Raw genomic sequence first — 15,039 nt, 5'->3', positions numbered from 1 at the left:
GGGGCCTGCCTGGTGTTTTGACATGAGTAGAATGCATGCTTTTCTTTAAAATGCATCTCTGGGTTATTTGTGGGGCATAGGAATTCGTTCATTTTCCCCCAAAAAATACAGTATGGCCTACCACATGGTCTGAGGGACAGTGGACCGGCCCACAGCTGAAAAAGGTTGCCGGCCCCTGGTCTAGATGATGCTGGAAATTCCCATCATCCCTAACCAGCATGATCAAAAATCAATAGATGGGAGTTTAGACCAACAATGTCTGGAAAGCCACAGGCCCCCATCACTTCTCTTGAAAGTCAGCTAGCTTCTTCCTAGAGAGGCAACATAACCTGCCATGTCTCTACCAAGGATGTTCCTAACCTGGGTTAGAGCCTCCCCTACCCCTCTCTAACAGACAAGGCTCTCCTGACAGCCACATGCCACAAAGCAGGAATGGATGGAAATTCAGAAGGGACGGTAACACTACTGACAAAGCTGATATTGTACAAAGATGCTCAAGGCAATCCCATGTTTTTCTAGCCATTCGGAATGTGGCATGACAAGCTCAAGGAACACCTTCAGAGTGCTCACCTTCCTAGTCCTTGTACTCTTCTCTTTGGTTTTCCCAAAGTTGTGACAAACCTCCCCTCGCCATTCTCTCTCAAACTCTCATCAAAGATGACTCATTTGGCTCGTCTCGAGTCCGGAACTCAGGAAGTGTTTTCCAGATTTGTAGGCAAGGCTATGCCGTGCACAGGTATAAAATGGACCACTACTAAATTCAAATTTAAATTATAAAGAGTTTTCAGCCACACTGAAAAAACAACAGTGAAACATAGAGGGTTTAGATTGTAACTATTTATTAAATTTGTATACCACTCTATACCCTCAGGTCTTAAGGCGTTTCACAAGATAAAATCACAAAATACATAATCAAAAACAAAAACCACTCAATAAGAACCCCAACACATTTTAAAAGGGCATTGGGTGTCAGTCAGCCCAAAGTCTGGTTAAAGAGGAATGCTTTTGCCTGGCACCTAAAGGTGTATAATGAAGTTGAGAGTGACTTCGAGCCCACCTAGGTCCAGCGACACACGAGTGTAGCCAATCCCTGCTAAAAGCAGTGCTCAAAGACAGCTCCTGTCAGCTGATTGGCAGTGACTTCAGGTCCCACAGTACTGGCTGCACTACAGTTTCTGATTGGGAATTCCAGAGTCCAGCTAATCTAAGCCTTTGGAATCTTCCTTTGCAGTGCAGCTTGAAAGATGGCACATCTGATGTCATGATTATGACAGATGGTTGTCAGGTGGGCAAAGTGACCGCTGCAGAAGGGGGAGCTAAGGATCTGACCCAATGGGCTGAAAAGGTTCCCACCGCTAGTCTAATACAGGGGTCAGCAAACTAAGGGCTGCAGGATAGATCTGGCCCATTGCCTTCAGGATCCGGCCCACAGACGGTCCATGGATTGGCATGGGCTGTGGGGATTCTGTTTTTGGGCTGCCATGTTTTTTTTTTTGCGCCACCATATTTTTTTTGCGCCACTTCCCTCCCCTACCTCTCACGTACCAGCTACTGACCCGTCCTGCGGCCCGCCAAGAGCTGCCAGTCTACAGCCACCATCCTGCCTGCAGGAGCCCTAGGGAAAGAGCGTGAGGAGGAGCTGCCACTGCAGCCATTGCCGCCGCCACTGCAGAGGCACTGTGCACTGCAAGCGTGCCACCCGGCAAGCCCAGGCAAGCTCCAGCCCCGCAGGAGGAGCCGGGTGCGGAGCAAAGGGGTGAAACCAGTGAGCCGCTGCAATGAGTCCTGGCCTGGCAGGCTAGCTCCCAGCAGACCCAAGCACAGCCCACCACCAAAGGATGTGTCCGGCGAAAGTCCTCGAGGCTGAAGCACCAGGGAAGGGCTCCTGTTTCCCTTTCTGGGGAGAGGGGGAAGGGGCTAGGGGTGCTCAGATCACCGGTCCGGGAAGGTAAGCACAGCGGCTGGCGCTGGGGTATGGGGAGGACTACTTGCCCCCCTCACCTCTTCTTCCAGCTACCCCCGCCCCGTGCTGCTTCTCCAGCCCGCCACAAGGTCTGAGGGACAGTGGACCGGCCCACAGCTAAAAAAATTTGCTGACCCCTGGTCTAATACACACAGGTCATGCCTTATGATTCTACTTCTCCAGTATTATGGACCCAACATGCTCCAGTAGCCTTCTGTTTAGATATCACCATGGGGATGGTGGGAGCTGGACATTCTAGGTTGGGAACAGAGCTGGAGCCATGACCTCGCCCCTCCTCCGTGTCATAGTCACGTTGCTGAGCAACAAGATGCAGAGCTCAGTGGAGGCCAGCCAACCAGAAGCGTCTCTGAGTTATACTTACGTGGAGGCAGATTCAGCATCCAAAGTCAGGTTCAGTCCTAGGGTCAGGTGAAGAGTGGTCAGATGATCCAGAGGTCAGGAAATCTGGGGTCAAGACAAACAGGAAGCAGCAAGGTAGGTCTACAAACCTTGTTTCCAACATCTGCCTGCTGCTGGAAGCTCTGCTTAAGAAAGCTGAAGCCAGCTGGTTCTTATCAGGACCTTCTCCTCTGAGTCCTTAAAGGCTGATCAGCTGCAGGTGGAGTCACTCTGTCTTCTCCCCCTTCAGGCTGCTGTTCATCAGGTGAAGCTGACTCTTGGCCCATGACACTCCAGATGTTAACCCTAAGTGTGGAGGCAAACCTTTGAAGGGTGCTAAAGATTAGAGTTAATCTATCTGGAATTTCAGTAGTTAATTCACTCTTTATTTCACCCATCCCTTATTCTACAACAGACTGCAGCCACATGGATGATTCAAAGGGCTCTTCCAGGAGGTGAGCGATGGCCATAGCAAGTTGTCACCACCAATTCCATTACATTATCCCTGGTGCTATATATCTTTACCTTCTTCTTTCTTTAAACTGGACCTGCTCACGTGTCTTTAATGGCAGCCTAACACAGAGAAATTTAGCAACTTTATTCCCCGTCACTTATTTCTGTGTCTGGAAAAGTACGATGCATTACATCATGGGTAGGCAAACTAAGGCCTGGAGGCCGGATCCGGCCCAATCGCCTTCTCAGTCTGGCCCCTGGACGGTCCGGGAATCAGCATGTTTTTACATGAGTAGAATGTGTGTGTTTATTTAAAATGCATCTCTGGGTTATTTGTGGGGCCTGTCTGGTGTTTTTATATGAGTAGAATGTGTGCTTTTATTTAAAATGCATCTCTGGGTTATTTGTGGGGCCTCCCTGGTGTTTTTATATGAGTAGAATGTGTGCTTTTCTTTAAAATGCATCTCTGGGTTATTTGTGGGGCAAAGGAATTTGTTCATTTTCCCCCCTTCAAAATATAGTCCGGCCCCCCACAAGGTCTGAGGGACAGTGGACCGGCCCCCTGCTGAAAAAGTTTGCTGACACCTGCATTACATTAATGTGTATTTATGGCATAGTGGGGGCGGGGAGCGAGAACAGGCAACTGACCTGCTCCACTAACCATTCCTGGCACACTCTGCAGGGCACAGCAAAAAGAGAGAATGCCTACCAGCTCTATAAAGCCATCTTCTTCTGATGATGGGGTGCAGCCTTCAGCAACCTGATAACACCACCCACCAGGGGCGTAGCATGGGTGTGTGTCTGTGTGCTGGGGCAATCACCCCAGACACATTTTTCACATTGGAGTGTGTGTGTGCGCGCGTTTGCGTGTGTGCAATGGTCATGCCGCCCTCCCTGAGCCAGCGCTGTGCTGCTTTGGCAAGGCTGGGGATCTGATCAGATCCCAGCCTCGCAATGTGGCTCAGGGAGGGCGGAGTGAGGACACAGCAGCCATGTGTCTTTCGGTCCCAGCCCCCTGAGTACAAGTCTAGTGTGGAAGTATTCCTGTCTTTAATGAATCTTGAGCATAACTTGCTCTAGATTGCAACCAATGGAACAAATATGCTTCTTTTCTGCTTCCCTTCTTCTCCTGCCAGTTGTGGTTTTGTTGTTGCTGGTCAAAATCACTTGACATTTCCTAGTACAGTGGTACCTCAGGTTACAGACGCTTCAGGTTACAGACGCTTCAGGTTACAGGTTGCCGCTAACCCAGAAATAGTATCTCAGGTTAAGAACTTTGCTTCAGGATGAGAACAGAAATCACGCAGCGGCAGTGGGAGGCCCCTTTAGCTGAAGTGGTACCTAGGGTTAAGAACAGTTTCAGGTTAAGAACGGACCTCCGGAATGAATTAAGTTCTTAAACCAAGGTGCCACTGTATATTTGACAGCCGATCTGTACTGAAATGTGATGCGTTGGGGCCACGTGGAATCATTATTGTGTAAAATTATCTCAGAGTATAATAACAGTTGCAGGAGAGACTTGAGCACCTTACATTTAGTTTCTGGCAAGATGCTGATACATTCATAAACTGGCACAGTTATAAACATTTTACTGGCAGGTAAGGAACAATGGGAGACGAGCTGCCTCTAAATCTTGTGTTGAGCATCGCAGGGGCTTTGTATGGCCCCATTAAACTTGCTGCTTTGTGCTGACACTTCTTAAGATGCTTTAATGAACTTTTAAAAAGAGAGGGAGAGAAGTTTCTCCAAGTTGAACTCCCATATATTTCTTTAATGCCGGTTTCTGACAGGCCCTGCTATTGCAGCACTTTCATGTCAACGCTACATGGACAGTGCTTCTGCTTAAATACTCCCAGGCCTAACCCACAGTTGTAAGCTGTGGCTAAAATAACTAATGAAAAAAGAGGCAGCAGACATCAGAAGCCCAAATCCTCGAGCTACAGAGTTGCTAAGCACAGCAACCTTCATAATGATATTTGCAGCAGGACAGTGGTGAGAGCGTGCTAGATGTTATTGCGGTGCAAGAAAATACATTAATGTATTCCCTTTCTTGAGTTAGGAACTACCACACTCGCTTTGGTGAGTAAAATAAAATTTCAGAGCACTTTCAGAGCTAGGACCTGGCTCGGTTGGTAGAGTATGAGACTCTTAATCTCAGGGCCATAGGTTCGAAACCCACACTAGACAAAAGATTCCTGCATTGCAGGGGGTTGGACTAGATGACCCTCAGGGTCCCTTCCAACTCTATGACTCATTATCAAGCTTCCCTTACATTTATGAGAAAGCCTGGCTTGTGGCAGCTTTCAGTATTGCTCACTGACCATCACCATGGATCCTGGCAAGACAGGCCTAGAAAACCAGGAAACCCCCTCATCTTGAAGGAATCTGGCAACTACTAATTTTGCCTCTATAACCTGTGGGCGAAACAATTACAGTGGTACCTCGGGTTACAGACGCTTCAGGTTACAGACTCCGCTAACCCAGAAATAGTACCTCGGGTTAAGAACTTTGCTTCAGGAGGAGAACAGAAATCATGTGGTGGTAGCGGGAGGCCCCATTAGCTAAAGTGGTAGCGCAGGTTAATAACAGTTTCAGGTTAAGAATGGACCTCCGGAACAAATTAAGTTCATAACCAGAGGTACCACTGAATCAGGAGTAAAAGATGTCTTAATGCCACAATTTTTTTTGGGGGGGGGGGAGCACACACTATTTGTTCATCCAATATATTCATGCTGAGAATTCTCTTGACACCTATTCATTTGTATTTGAACAAGTAGGACTTGCAATGGAAGGTTGTGGCGTGAAGTGTTCATGTTCAGTGTTCCAGTCAGTCACTTCCCCTCTTCCAGAATACTCCATTCTTTTCCCTTTCCCTCAGGCTGCTGATACCTCCCCCTTGCATGCAGTATATATCCACGTTCACCTCTGAACTTTGGAAGTAGAAACAATATTTTAAGCAGTTTGATAGCTGGTCTGATGTCGTGCTTAAGAGCACGAAGTGAGTATATTTCGTATTTCATCTCCATCATAAACTCACTGGATCAGACAAACCATTATCTTTAAGTTTTAGTCTTGAAGTAGTTGCCAAGTTGTTCTAAGGATTTTTGAGATAAGGTATGGGAAGCACCACAAGCATTTAAGACAAGCAGTACATACTATATTATTCATCTTCTTTATGCCAAAGACACAAAGATTCTGCTGTAAATTTTTTAAAACTGGGATAAGGTTTCTTTGGCACATTTCCTTGTAACCATGAAGCCAGTCTGATCTGAGTTTGATTTGAGTTCAATCACAAATGCCTGTGGTTTGCAAGCAGTGTCCAGAAGCTTCTTTGAGGTTCTTCGGTGAGATCAGTAACAGCAGACACAGTTCTTTGAAGAACGGATCTATCCCTGTAACATGTAATCACAGGGTTGGATGTGTTCTGGGTATACTCAGGCTGAATTTACACCTGTAGTATGAGCTGGAGATGAATAGTAAGAACTGTCCAAATTCAGGCAATTTGTGAGACCCGCCATTTTGGACTAGCTCAACACATTTTTTCTATTTTCCCTCAGCATTCTACCATTTCCTTATGCTCCATGCATCAATTTATGCAGGGTGAAGTTACTTGGCATTGTCTTCTGTGAACTGGAACATGCTTTAAAATTCTTTGCAATACCTGAGTTTGTTGGCAGATGCAAAAGGGTTCCTTGGCAGACCGGCCGATGTGGAAAGGGTTCTTTGAAGGCAGAAAGTTTGAAAGCCACAGCCTTCTACCCACAATACTGACATTAGTGCCATCAATTCCAGGTCTTCAGAAAAATGCATGCAGCATTAAATTCTTAATATCTCTACTTGAAAAGATTTTTAAAACTTGTTTCAATAGCACGGACTCCAAATTTGCACACTATAGCCTTAATGTTCTAGATGAAGGCTTGTTATTCATGTCAAGCGACCACTTGGTACCACTTCAGGTTAACTAATGCATCTTTCTTCAATTCTTCCCCACCTACCCCTTTTTTTCTTTATTACCACGAACTACTTACAACACTTCTAATAGCTGGCATGTCAAAAAGCTGTTTGGGAATTCACCTTAGCTGTACATCGGCTTGCCTCATGCGACCAAAGTCAATTAAAATTTAAAATTGAGCACTAAGTCTTATCATGCATTTTACATAGCATGTTTTGGTTCCAATATGATTTTCTCATTGGAGTCATTGGCCACCCAGGCACTTGCTTCTGCCTTCTCTAAATTATGTATTAGGTATTTTCATGTAGAAATCACCAATGTAACGGGAACCGCTCTGCCGTTATACTCTGTCAACATATTTTCTTTTTGTCTCCTGAACTGAGCACAGAGTCAAGAAATGAACATTTATTTTCTTCCAATTAAACCCCACCAACACACACCATGGATGAGGTATTTTTGCATGTCTGATACCTGCACATATCCGAAGCAGCAGTTTGAATGAAAGAAAAAATAATATTTTTTTCTTCTAAAATGCTGGTGACCCAATTGCTCTGCTAAAAGGCACGTTGATTTCAGTGACGCCCTTAACAGAATGTGCTTTGAAGCAAATACGGAGTTGAATGTTTAAATCGGGCATGGGAGCCTTTGGCCTTCCAGTAGTTGCTGAACTATAGCTCCCATGCTTGCAGGGACTGATGGGAGTTGTAGTTCAGTGAAGTTTTACCACATCTGATTTAAATGGCAAGACAATGACTACACAGGTACATATAGCAGGATTTGGACTTGGGCAAATGGAGATTTTGATCAGACAACATTTGTAGCCAAGAGTAACTTGTTACAGGATAGGTGCAGATTACTCAATGACAGATAATCACTTCATGTTAACTGCTGCTAAAGATTCTCCAATGGATTCCACAGGGTATAAAATGAATAATAACAACAACAAATTGTTATGTTGCTTAAAACACACACACACACCAGTACCATGTCTTTTTACTAAGGATGTCCAGGTGGTAAAGCTGGTAATACGGCTGTACTTTGGTTTCTGAACAGCTTAGTACTTGAACGTTTTGGCTCCCAAACGTTTTGGCTCCCAAACCCAGAAGTGAGTGTTCTGGTCTGCAAACTATTTTTGGAAGCTGAACGTTCGACGGAGCTTCTGTGGCTTCCAATTGGCTGCAGGAGCTTTCTGCAGCCAATCAGAAGCCACACTTTGGTTTACAAACGTTTTGGAAGTCGAACGGACTTCCGGAATGGATTCCGTTCAACTTCCAAGGTATGACTGTAATCTGTTCTATCCTCAAAACTAGCCTAGGAGGGAGAGGAGCAACTGAGTTCACTTGTTGCCAGTACGGAGGCAAAAAAAATCTACACAGCTTCCCCAGAGCGGTGAACGACAAAGCCACACTGTTGTTCTGGAGTAGGCACAATCACAAATCACATTCATGCTAGTGCAACTATGTGGATGTCCACTTAGCAGTCCTGCAAAATTCAGTGAGACTTGCTTCAAGGTCAATTTTACTTTGTTTTCTATCAATGCATTTTTTTTATATATAAAAAAAGTTTGTCTCCTTAAAATAACTTGCAGGTAGGCAGTTCTCTGATTGCAATTTCTGAGGATTTTAAAGAAATACACCAAGCCTTCACATTTGACAAAAGGTTCATGTAATTTGTACTCTCAATAACAAAACTCATCTATGTAATACAGAAAAGAAACATGAGGAAATTACTCAAGTATTCAAATGCAACATTAATTCATTGTAAGTTCTCTCATTTGGATAATTAACAGTAATGAGGAATAGAGGGGAAAGTGAAATTAGAGCTCGATTCTTGCTCAGAAAACTTATACCACAAACCCTAAAACTGTTCCATCTGTAAAAGAAGAGAAGAAGAAGAAGAGTTTGGATTTGATATCCCACTTTACCACTACCCGAAGGAGTCTCAAAGCGGCTCACATTCTCCTTTCCCTTCCTCACCCACAACAAACACTCTGTGAGGTGAGTGAGGCTGAGAAACTTCAGAGAAGTGTGACTGGCCCAAGGTCACCCAGCAGCTGCATGTGAAGGAGCGGAGACGCGAACCCGGTTCCCCAGATTACGAGTCTACCGCTCTTAACCACTACACCACACTGGCTCTCCTTTTCAGACTTTCATGATGCTTTCTTTCAATACCATTTCTGAATAAAAAATACTAAAGTGATAAACTAAAATAAGACAAGTGCCAGACTGAAGTGTTTTTCTCTTAACAAATGGGGAAGAGTCGTCAACAAATTGAATAGAAAGAAACCAAAATACTAAAAGAAGATACTGCAAAACTGAAGACCAGCTTGTGTGAAAAATAAATTGCTTAATACATTTGCACAGTCGATGGACATGATCCCTGCTACGCATGCCTGGATTTCTTCTCCCTTCCCATGTATGCCCAGGAAGGCTGCTACAGGAGGTGGAAGGCTTATACAGGTGTCCCATGTATGTCCATTTAGCCTGATTCCTAAAGGAACACAAGCTCTTCTGTAAATAATGAAGACAATGCAATCAACCATAAAACACACTGTGTCACTAATCTTGATAGACCTATATGTGTTTGAGCTGGGTGTTATGTGTGTTCAATAATTTTATTTTATTTAAATTTATTTTGTTTTTCTGTTCAAAATTTTACAGTCATATATCGAACATGGATCATAAAAACAGGATTCCTAGGAACCTCCTGCACTTCTATCCTCCCCTTTGTGGGTCTGATTATTAATCATTTCTTCCTGCATCTTTTAGGATGATCCAAATCTTTTCATCTCCACTGTGTCCAAAATTCACCCTTAAACTACAAGTGATATTCCAACCCTACTGATGATTTTAACTGTTTACAATGGTCTTTAAGATAAGTTATAAATTTTCCTCATTCCTTATTAAAATTTTGGACTTCCTGACTTTGGATTCTTCTGGCCATTTTGGCATGTGTTCAGTCATTTTTAGAGTCTCCCCCGAGTGCTACAGCAAGCACCTAATTTGAATCAGGCTCCTTATCCCTTCTGTAGCAGGATTTTCCACTGGATCAGAGTCCCATCAGTGAATGGAAGGAGCCTTTTGTGCACTGAGCAGTAACTCTGTCTATATTTTGCTATAACTGGATGCCATTTTGAATCAAGATGGCGGATGGAACCTACTGCACCGATTTTGACCACTTATTTCACAACTACACTCATTTTTTAATTTTTTGTTTATTAGAATTTCCCATCAATGCTGTGTATAAGGCTGCTAGTAACTTATAAATTGAAAAGCAGTTCAACATTTCCTGAAAAGAGTAGCAACCAGTGAGCTATACTTCTAATAAACATGGATATAAGACAGAGTTAATATAACTAATTATTAGAGGAGGAACAATGAAGAAAGCTGATCCAGCTATATTCCATGTGGCAAACAGGAACAGCACCACTTCTAAATGTACAAAAACCTCAACAAAATTAAAAGATTGAGATTCCAAAAGATCCCATTATACAAAGCATTCTTTTGAGTAGTTCCAAAGAAGTAAAAATATACTAAAGTATTAAGAAGACTTGCAAAGGGTGCCAAAACAGACCTCTTTCATATACATGAAACATTAATCCACATTTAATAAAAATTCACACTGTGGCATTATAAATGAAGGGGTTATTTGACTAATAATACCAAGATATTTTAAACTGTGAATCTAGGGTATTAGATTTTCCTCTCTTCTTAAAAACTTGAAGGGGAAAAAATATTTTTGGTACAGAAGAAAATACTACTACGTTAATGAGTCTGAAGCAAGTAAAAATTAATCAAAGGGAAGCGAGTGCATCCTCCATTAAGAGGAATATGTTGGCTACAAAGCTTAATTGCTGCTGCTTTCACAGGAACAACTGCTGCAGCCAGGATACATCTACAGTTAAGAATGTTCTATGTCAGCATTAACAGTGTTTCCTTGCAACCCATATTTTCAGTAGTATTGATTTAATTTCTTTCATCTAGACAAAATACAGTTAACCATACATTATTGATTCAGGACATTCTTCTTCCACATATTCATTTTGTGTTACAATAGTAACATTGCTATAAAATGTCAATCCCTGACACATGACTAAAAAGTATTGGGTGGTTTCCAACCAAGCAGTTTTGTCAGCAGGGCTGTCTTAAGCATATGCGGCGCTGGGGTGCAAAGATCCCCCCCCCCCGGTTGCCCAGTCCCAAGCGTGCAGGAAGGTGGAACCGGCCGGCTGCCTCAGCTTCTCGGTGACTTGGTCTCCCCCGAACTCGCTGCACAGAGCCGCCCGCAGCAGAACAGCCTGCTGCGGTGCTCCGGCTGATGGACGGTCTCTTCCCCAGACTCAACTCTTGGGCCCTGGACTCTTGGCCAGGCACCCCTGATAGCCCGGCACCTGGGTGCCCCGCACCCCTAGCGCCTATAGGTAAGATGGCCCTGTCCGTCAGCGCAAGGATTTACGTATGTGCAACTGAACTTCCACTTTCTCTCCCTGCATACCCTCCCCAAATGTGCTTTGGAGGGTTGAGGGAACCCCCAGAACGCATCTAGGTGGCGCATGTGGGGTGCAAGAAAGACGTGAGGCACAGTTCCTTCGTGGAGCCCAAAGTCCTTGCATTAATGGAACTACTTTGTCAGACACTACCAATTATTATTATTTATTTACACTTATACACCACCTTTTTTTCTAAAGGAGCACAACGTAAAAAACACAGTCAATAATTAATAATTAACTAAAAATTACAATCCTTAAAAACGATATTAAAAATTGGTATTAATAACAAAACTGATGAATCCCAGAGAGTTTGTTGCCCAAATGCACAGATGATTTGTTTTTTAATTGACATCTGAATGTTAACATTGTGAGGCGCAACTGCACTTCCCTGGAGAGGAATTCCACAGTCAGGGAGCCACCACTGTGAAGTCCCTGTCTCAGACAACGGCCCCACAGGCCATATCAACTAGTAGGATCATGAAGAGGGCCTTATCTGCCAAGCTAAGAACACAGGCTAGCAGATATTGGGGAGATGCTTTTTTATGTATCAGTACCTATGTCCTAAATTTGTCCTGGTAGGTCAAAGGTGGGCAGTGAAGAGCTTTAAGGATCAGTGCCTCCTGGTCCCATCTAGCTGACTTGCTCAACAGCTAGGCTGTTTTGCATTAGCTGTATTTTGCATGAGGTGAGGCTATCAGATTGTCTTCATGGTAGCTCATGTAAAGTGCATTGTAGCAATCTCATTGTGAGGTTCTTCAAGCACGGATTACTGTGGCCAGGCTGTAGGAAACACAGCAACTCACAGGAAGCCAAACTATGGCTGATCAGGACTGCAGAAGCATGCAGGCTCCTGGAGTGATATTTGCACCTGCTTTGCTGCTCTCTGTTCCCTTCTAGCTCCGAGCAGCAGATAAACCAAGATTTGGCTTAGTGTGTTGCCTGATCACGGTTAAGCTCCTAATCAATGATCTATGGTTGGCTGCAGCTTCCTAGCTCACATCCATTGCATGTTTTGGAGATGCCTTCTCCAAATCACATACAAGTGTATTGCAGTGTGTAATTGCTCTCCTGAGTGACAGGACAAAATACCTTGTTCTCCGATGATCACATTTACTAGTCTGTTCTTACCAACATCCCGCAATGTGAACTGGACATGTTGGTATGATATATTGTTTAATCAGAACAAAAAATTAAACGGGGAAAAAAAATGTTAAAATTATTATTTCCTTCCCACTGTTGTTGCAAATCAAAATCCCCACACTGGAATTTTCTCTTCTAACCGCTGCCTTGTAAAAAATTATGTTCCTTGTGCAGTAATGCCAAAAGCTTCCCATAAAAAAAATTAAAGAAGCCATACTAAAGATCACAGACTGATAAACAGGGGTGAGAGTATGGGGGACGGATATCTCTTGTTTATTCCCTGATGGTCCAGGCATTCTGCTTTTCATTATTATTATTATAATGTTTGAACTCCTTGGCAAGTTGCCACCTGAACTTTGTCCATTATCAAAAGAGATGATTGTCTGGATTAAATCCATATCAAACTCCACTTCATCATTTTAAAGGATTCGTTCTTTTTTTAAAAAATAAACCTAATTCTACATGACATTGCTAAATTTTAACATTATTCACTAAGAGCTCCATTCTTCTGAGCTTGCGTTTGTTTTTTGGCATGGGCTTGTCATATAAACCATTCTTAAGAAGGTGCTCCTTGCTGTGATGAACTTGGGCGCCGTGTTGAAGCTGGAAAGAGCAGAGGGCTTGAAGAGGACGGAGGACAGTCTGGAAAAAAGGAGACAGATGGAGACAGAGAGAGAGAGAAAAAAAGCTTTAATACATAGGTTTCAGATATTATTTCATCTTGAGTTAACACAGGCTTGTCATTGCACCAAGTAAATGACTGATATCCCACTCCTGAGCACACTGGAACTCACACTGATTTCAAAGGGAGCTTCCACTGAATTATGCTCAAGCTTGCAGGCTGGATTTTATCACATGTTGAGATGAAATATTTAATATACTGAAATGTGTGCTTGATATAAAAATGATCAGAAGAATTGCAAGCACATTGTTTAAAATAGTTGCAGATCTTAATACAATGCTTTTTGTTGTTGTCGTGCTCTAAGCTTCCTGGACATATTTCTTTGTGTTCCTAATTTTGGCTCTACTGTGTTGGTGCTAGGCAAAAGTGGGAAGGTGGAGGCGGCGGGAAGAAAACAGAAAACTACATTTTTTCTTGCAAAGGGAAATACAGGAAGGGTAGGCAGAGTTTTGAACTTTATCAACCCTGAATGTAAAGGTAAAGGTAAAGGACCCCTGGACGGTTAAGTCCAATCAAAGGCAACTATGGAGTGCAGTGTTAATCTCTCTTTCATGGCGAGAGAGTCGGCATTAATTCACAGACAGCTTTCTGGGTCATGTGGCCAGCATGACTAAACCGCTTCTGGTGCAACAGGACACCGTGACAAGTGCCAGGGCGCACAGAAACGCCATTTACCTTTCCGCTGCAGCAGTATCTATTTATCTACTTGCACTGGTGTGCTTTTGAACTGCTAGGTTAGCAGAAGCTGGGAAATAGCAACAGGAGCTCACCCTGTTGCGCAGATTCAAACCATCGACCTTCCGATCAGCAAGCCCAAGAGGATAAGTGGTTTAGATCATGGCGCCACCCACTCCCTTACTCTGAACGTGCAAAGGGCTGTTAAACAGTGTGCTAGTATTTAGTACACCTTCATATTCCAAATACACACGAGATATATTTTATTCCATAAAACTGGGAGTAAAGAAACACCAAAAAAAAAAACAAGGAAGGTTCACTAACAATATGTTTTTCATTGCTAAACGCAATTCAGATAGGTTTGAAACAACCTGTACCCATTAACAATTCAGCAAACGTTGGCTACAAATCTTAGTACAGTGGTACCTCCGATTACAAGGGATGCGGGTGGCGCTGTGGGTTAAACCACAGAGCCTAGGACTTGCCGATCAGAAGGTCGGCAGTTTGAATCCCCGTGACAGGGTGAGCTCTTGTTTCTCAATCCCTGCTCCTGCCAACCTAGCAGTTCAAAAGCACGAAGTGCAAGTAGATAAATAGGTACCGCTCCAGCGGGAAGGTAAACGGCGTTTCCGTGCACTGCTCTGGTTCGCCAGAAGCGGCTTAGTCATGCTGGCCACATGACCTGGAAGCTGTACGCCAGCTCCCTTGGCCAGTAAAGCGAGATGAGTGCCACAACCCCAGAGTCGTCCGCGACTGGACCTAATGGTCAGGGGTCCATTTACCTTTACCTTACCTCCGGTTACGAACTTAATTTGTTCCAGAGGTCCGTTTGCAACCCAAAACCGTTCTTAACATGAGGTGCGCTTTCACCAATGGTGCCTCCCGCTGCTGCCGCACCGCCAGCACATGACTTCCGCTCACATCCCGGGGCAAAGTTCACAACTGGGAGCATCTACGTCCGGGTTAGCGGAGCTCATAACCCGAAGCATTCGTAAGGAGGTTCCACTGTAGCTTGAAACAGAAAGCTGGCAGGTTACCTAAGATTGGGTATCCATCGCTGTGAAGGCCATAAACTCACTTAAAGGCCTGGAGTGAGGAACTGGATCTGAGGGGGGGGGGGCACAGATCCTTATCTCCCTCACCACCTAGTGGGTCACGTTTGTAGTCACGTGACATCACAATCATCACCAGGTGACCCATTTCCCCTTGCCAGCATGGTTTGAAATCAAGCTGTGCAGGCCAAGGAACACTACTTTGTACAGGCAGAAGTACAAGGCTTTGCAGGC

The 15,039-nt window shown here is 44.0% G+C and overlaps 2 protein-coding genes across 2 annotated transcripts in view; one reads left to right on the top strand and one right to left on the bottom strand.

Annotated features, from left to right (window-relative positions):
• The window catches only part of LOC310660282 (uncharacterized protein), a gene marked incomplete at its 3' end in the record, with an annotated part of 514,773 nt that overhangs the window by 451,599 nt on the left and 48,135 nt on the right, over positions 1-15,039 (top strand). The window lies entirely within an intron of this gene.
• Positions 9,963-15,039, bottom strand: part of DTWD2 (DTW domain containing 2) — a 98,157-nt gene continuing 93,080 nt past the window's right edge. Inside the window, exon 6 of the mRNA XM_083404344.1 lies at positions 9,963-13,038. Within this exon, the coding sequence (XP_083260470.1) occupies positions 12,868-13,038 (171 nt within the window). The 3' untranslated portion in view covers positions 9,963-12,867. The remainder of the gene's footprint in view (positions 13,039-15,039) is intronic.

The sequence above is a fragment of the Podarcis tiliguerta genome (assembly GCF_965153285.1).
Source record: "Podarcis tiliguerta genome assembly, chromosome: 11".
NCBI classification, from domain to species: Eukaryota; Metazoa; Chordata; class Lepidosauria; order Squamata; family Lacertidae; genus Podarcis; species Podarcis tiliguerta.
Note: the sequence above shows the minus strand (reverse complement) of the source record. Positions and strands in the feature narration are given on the sequence as shown.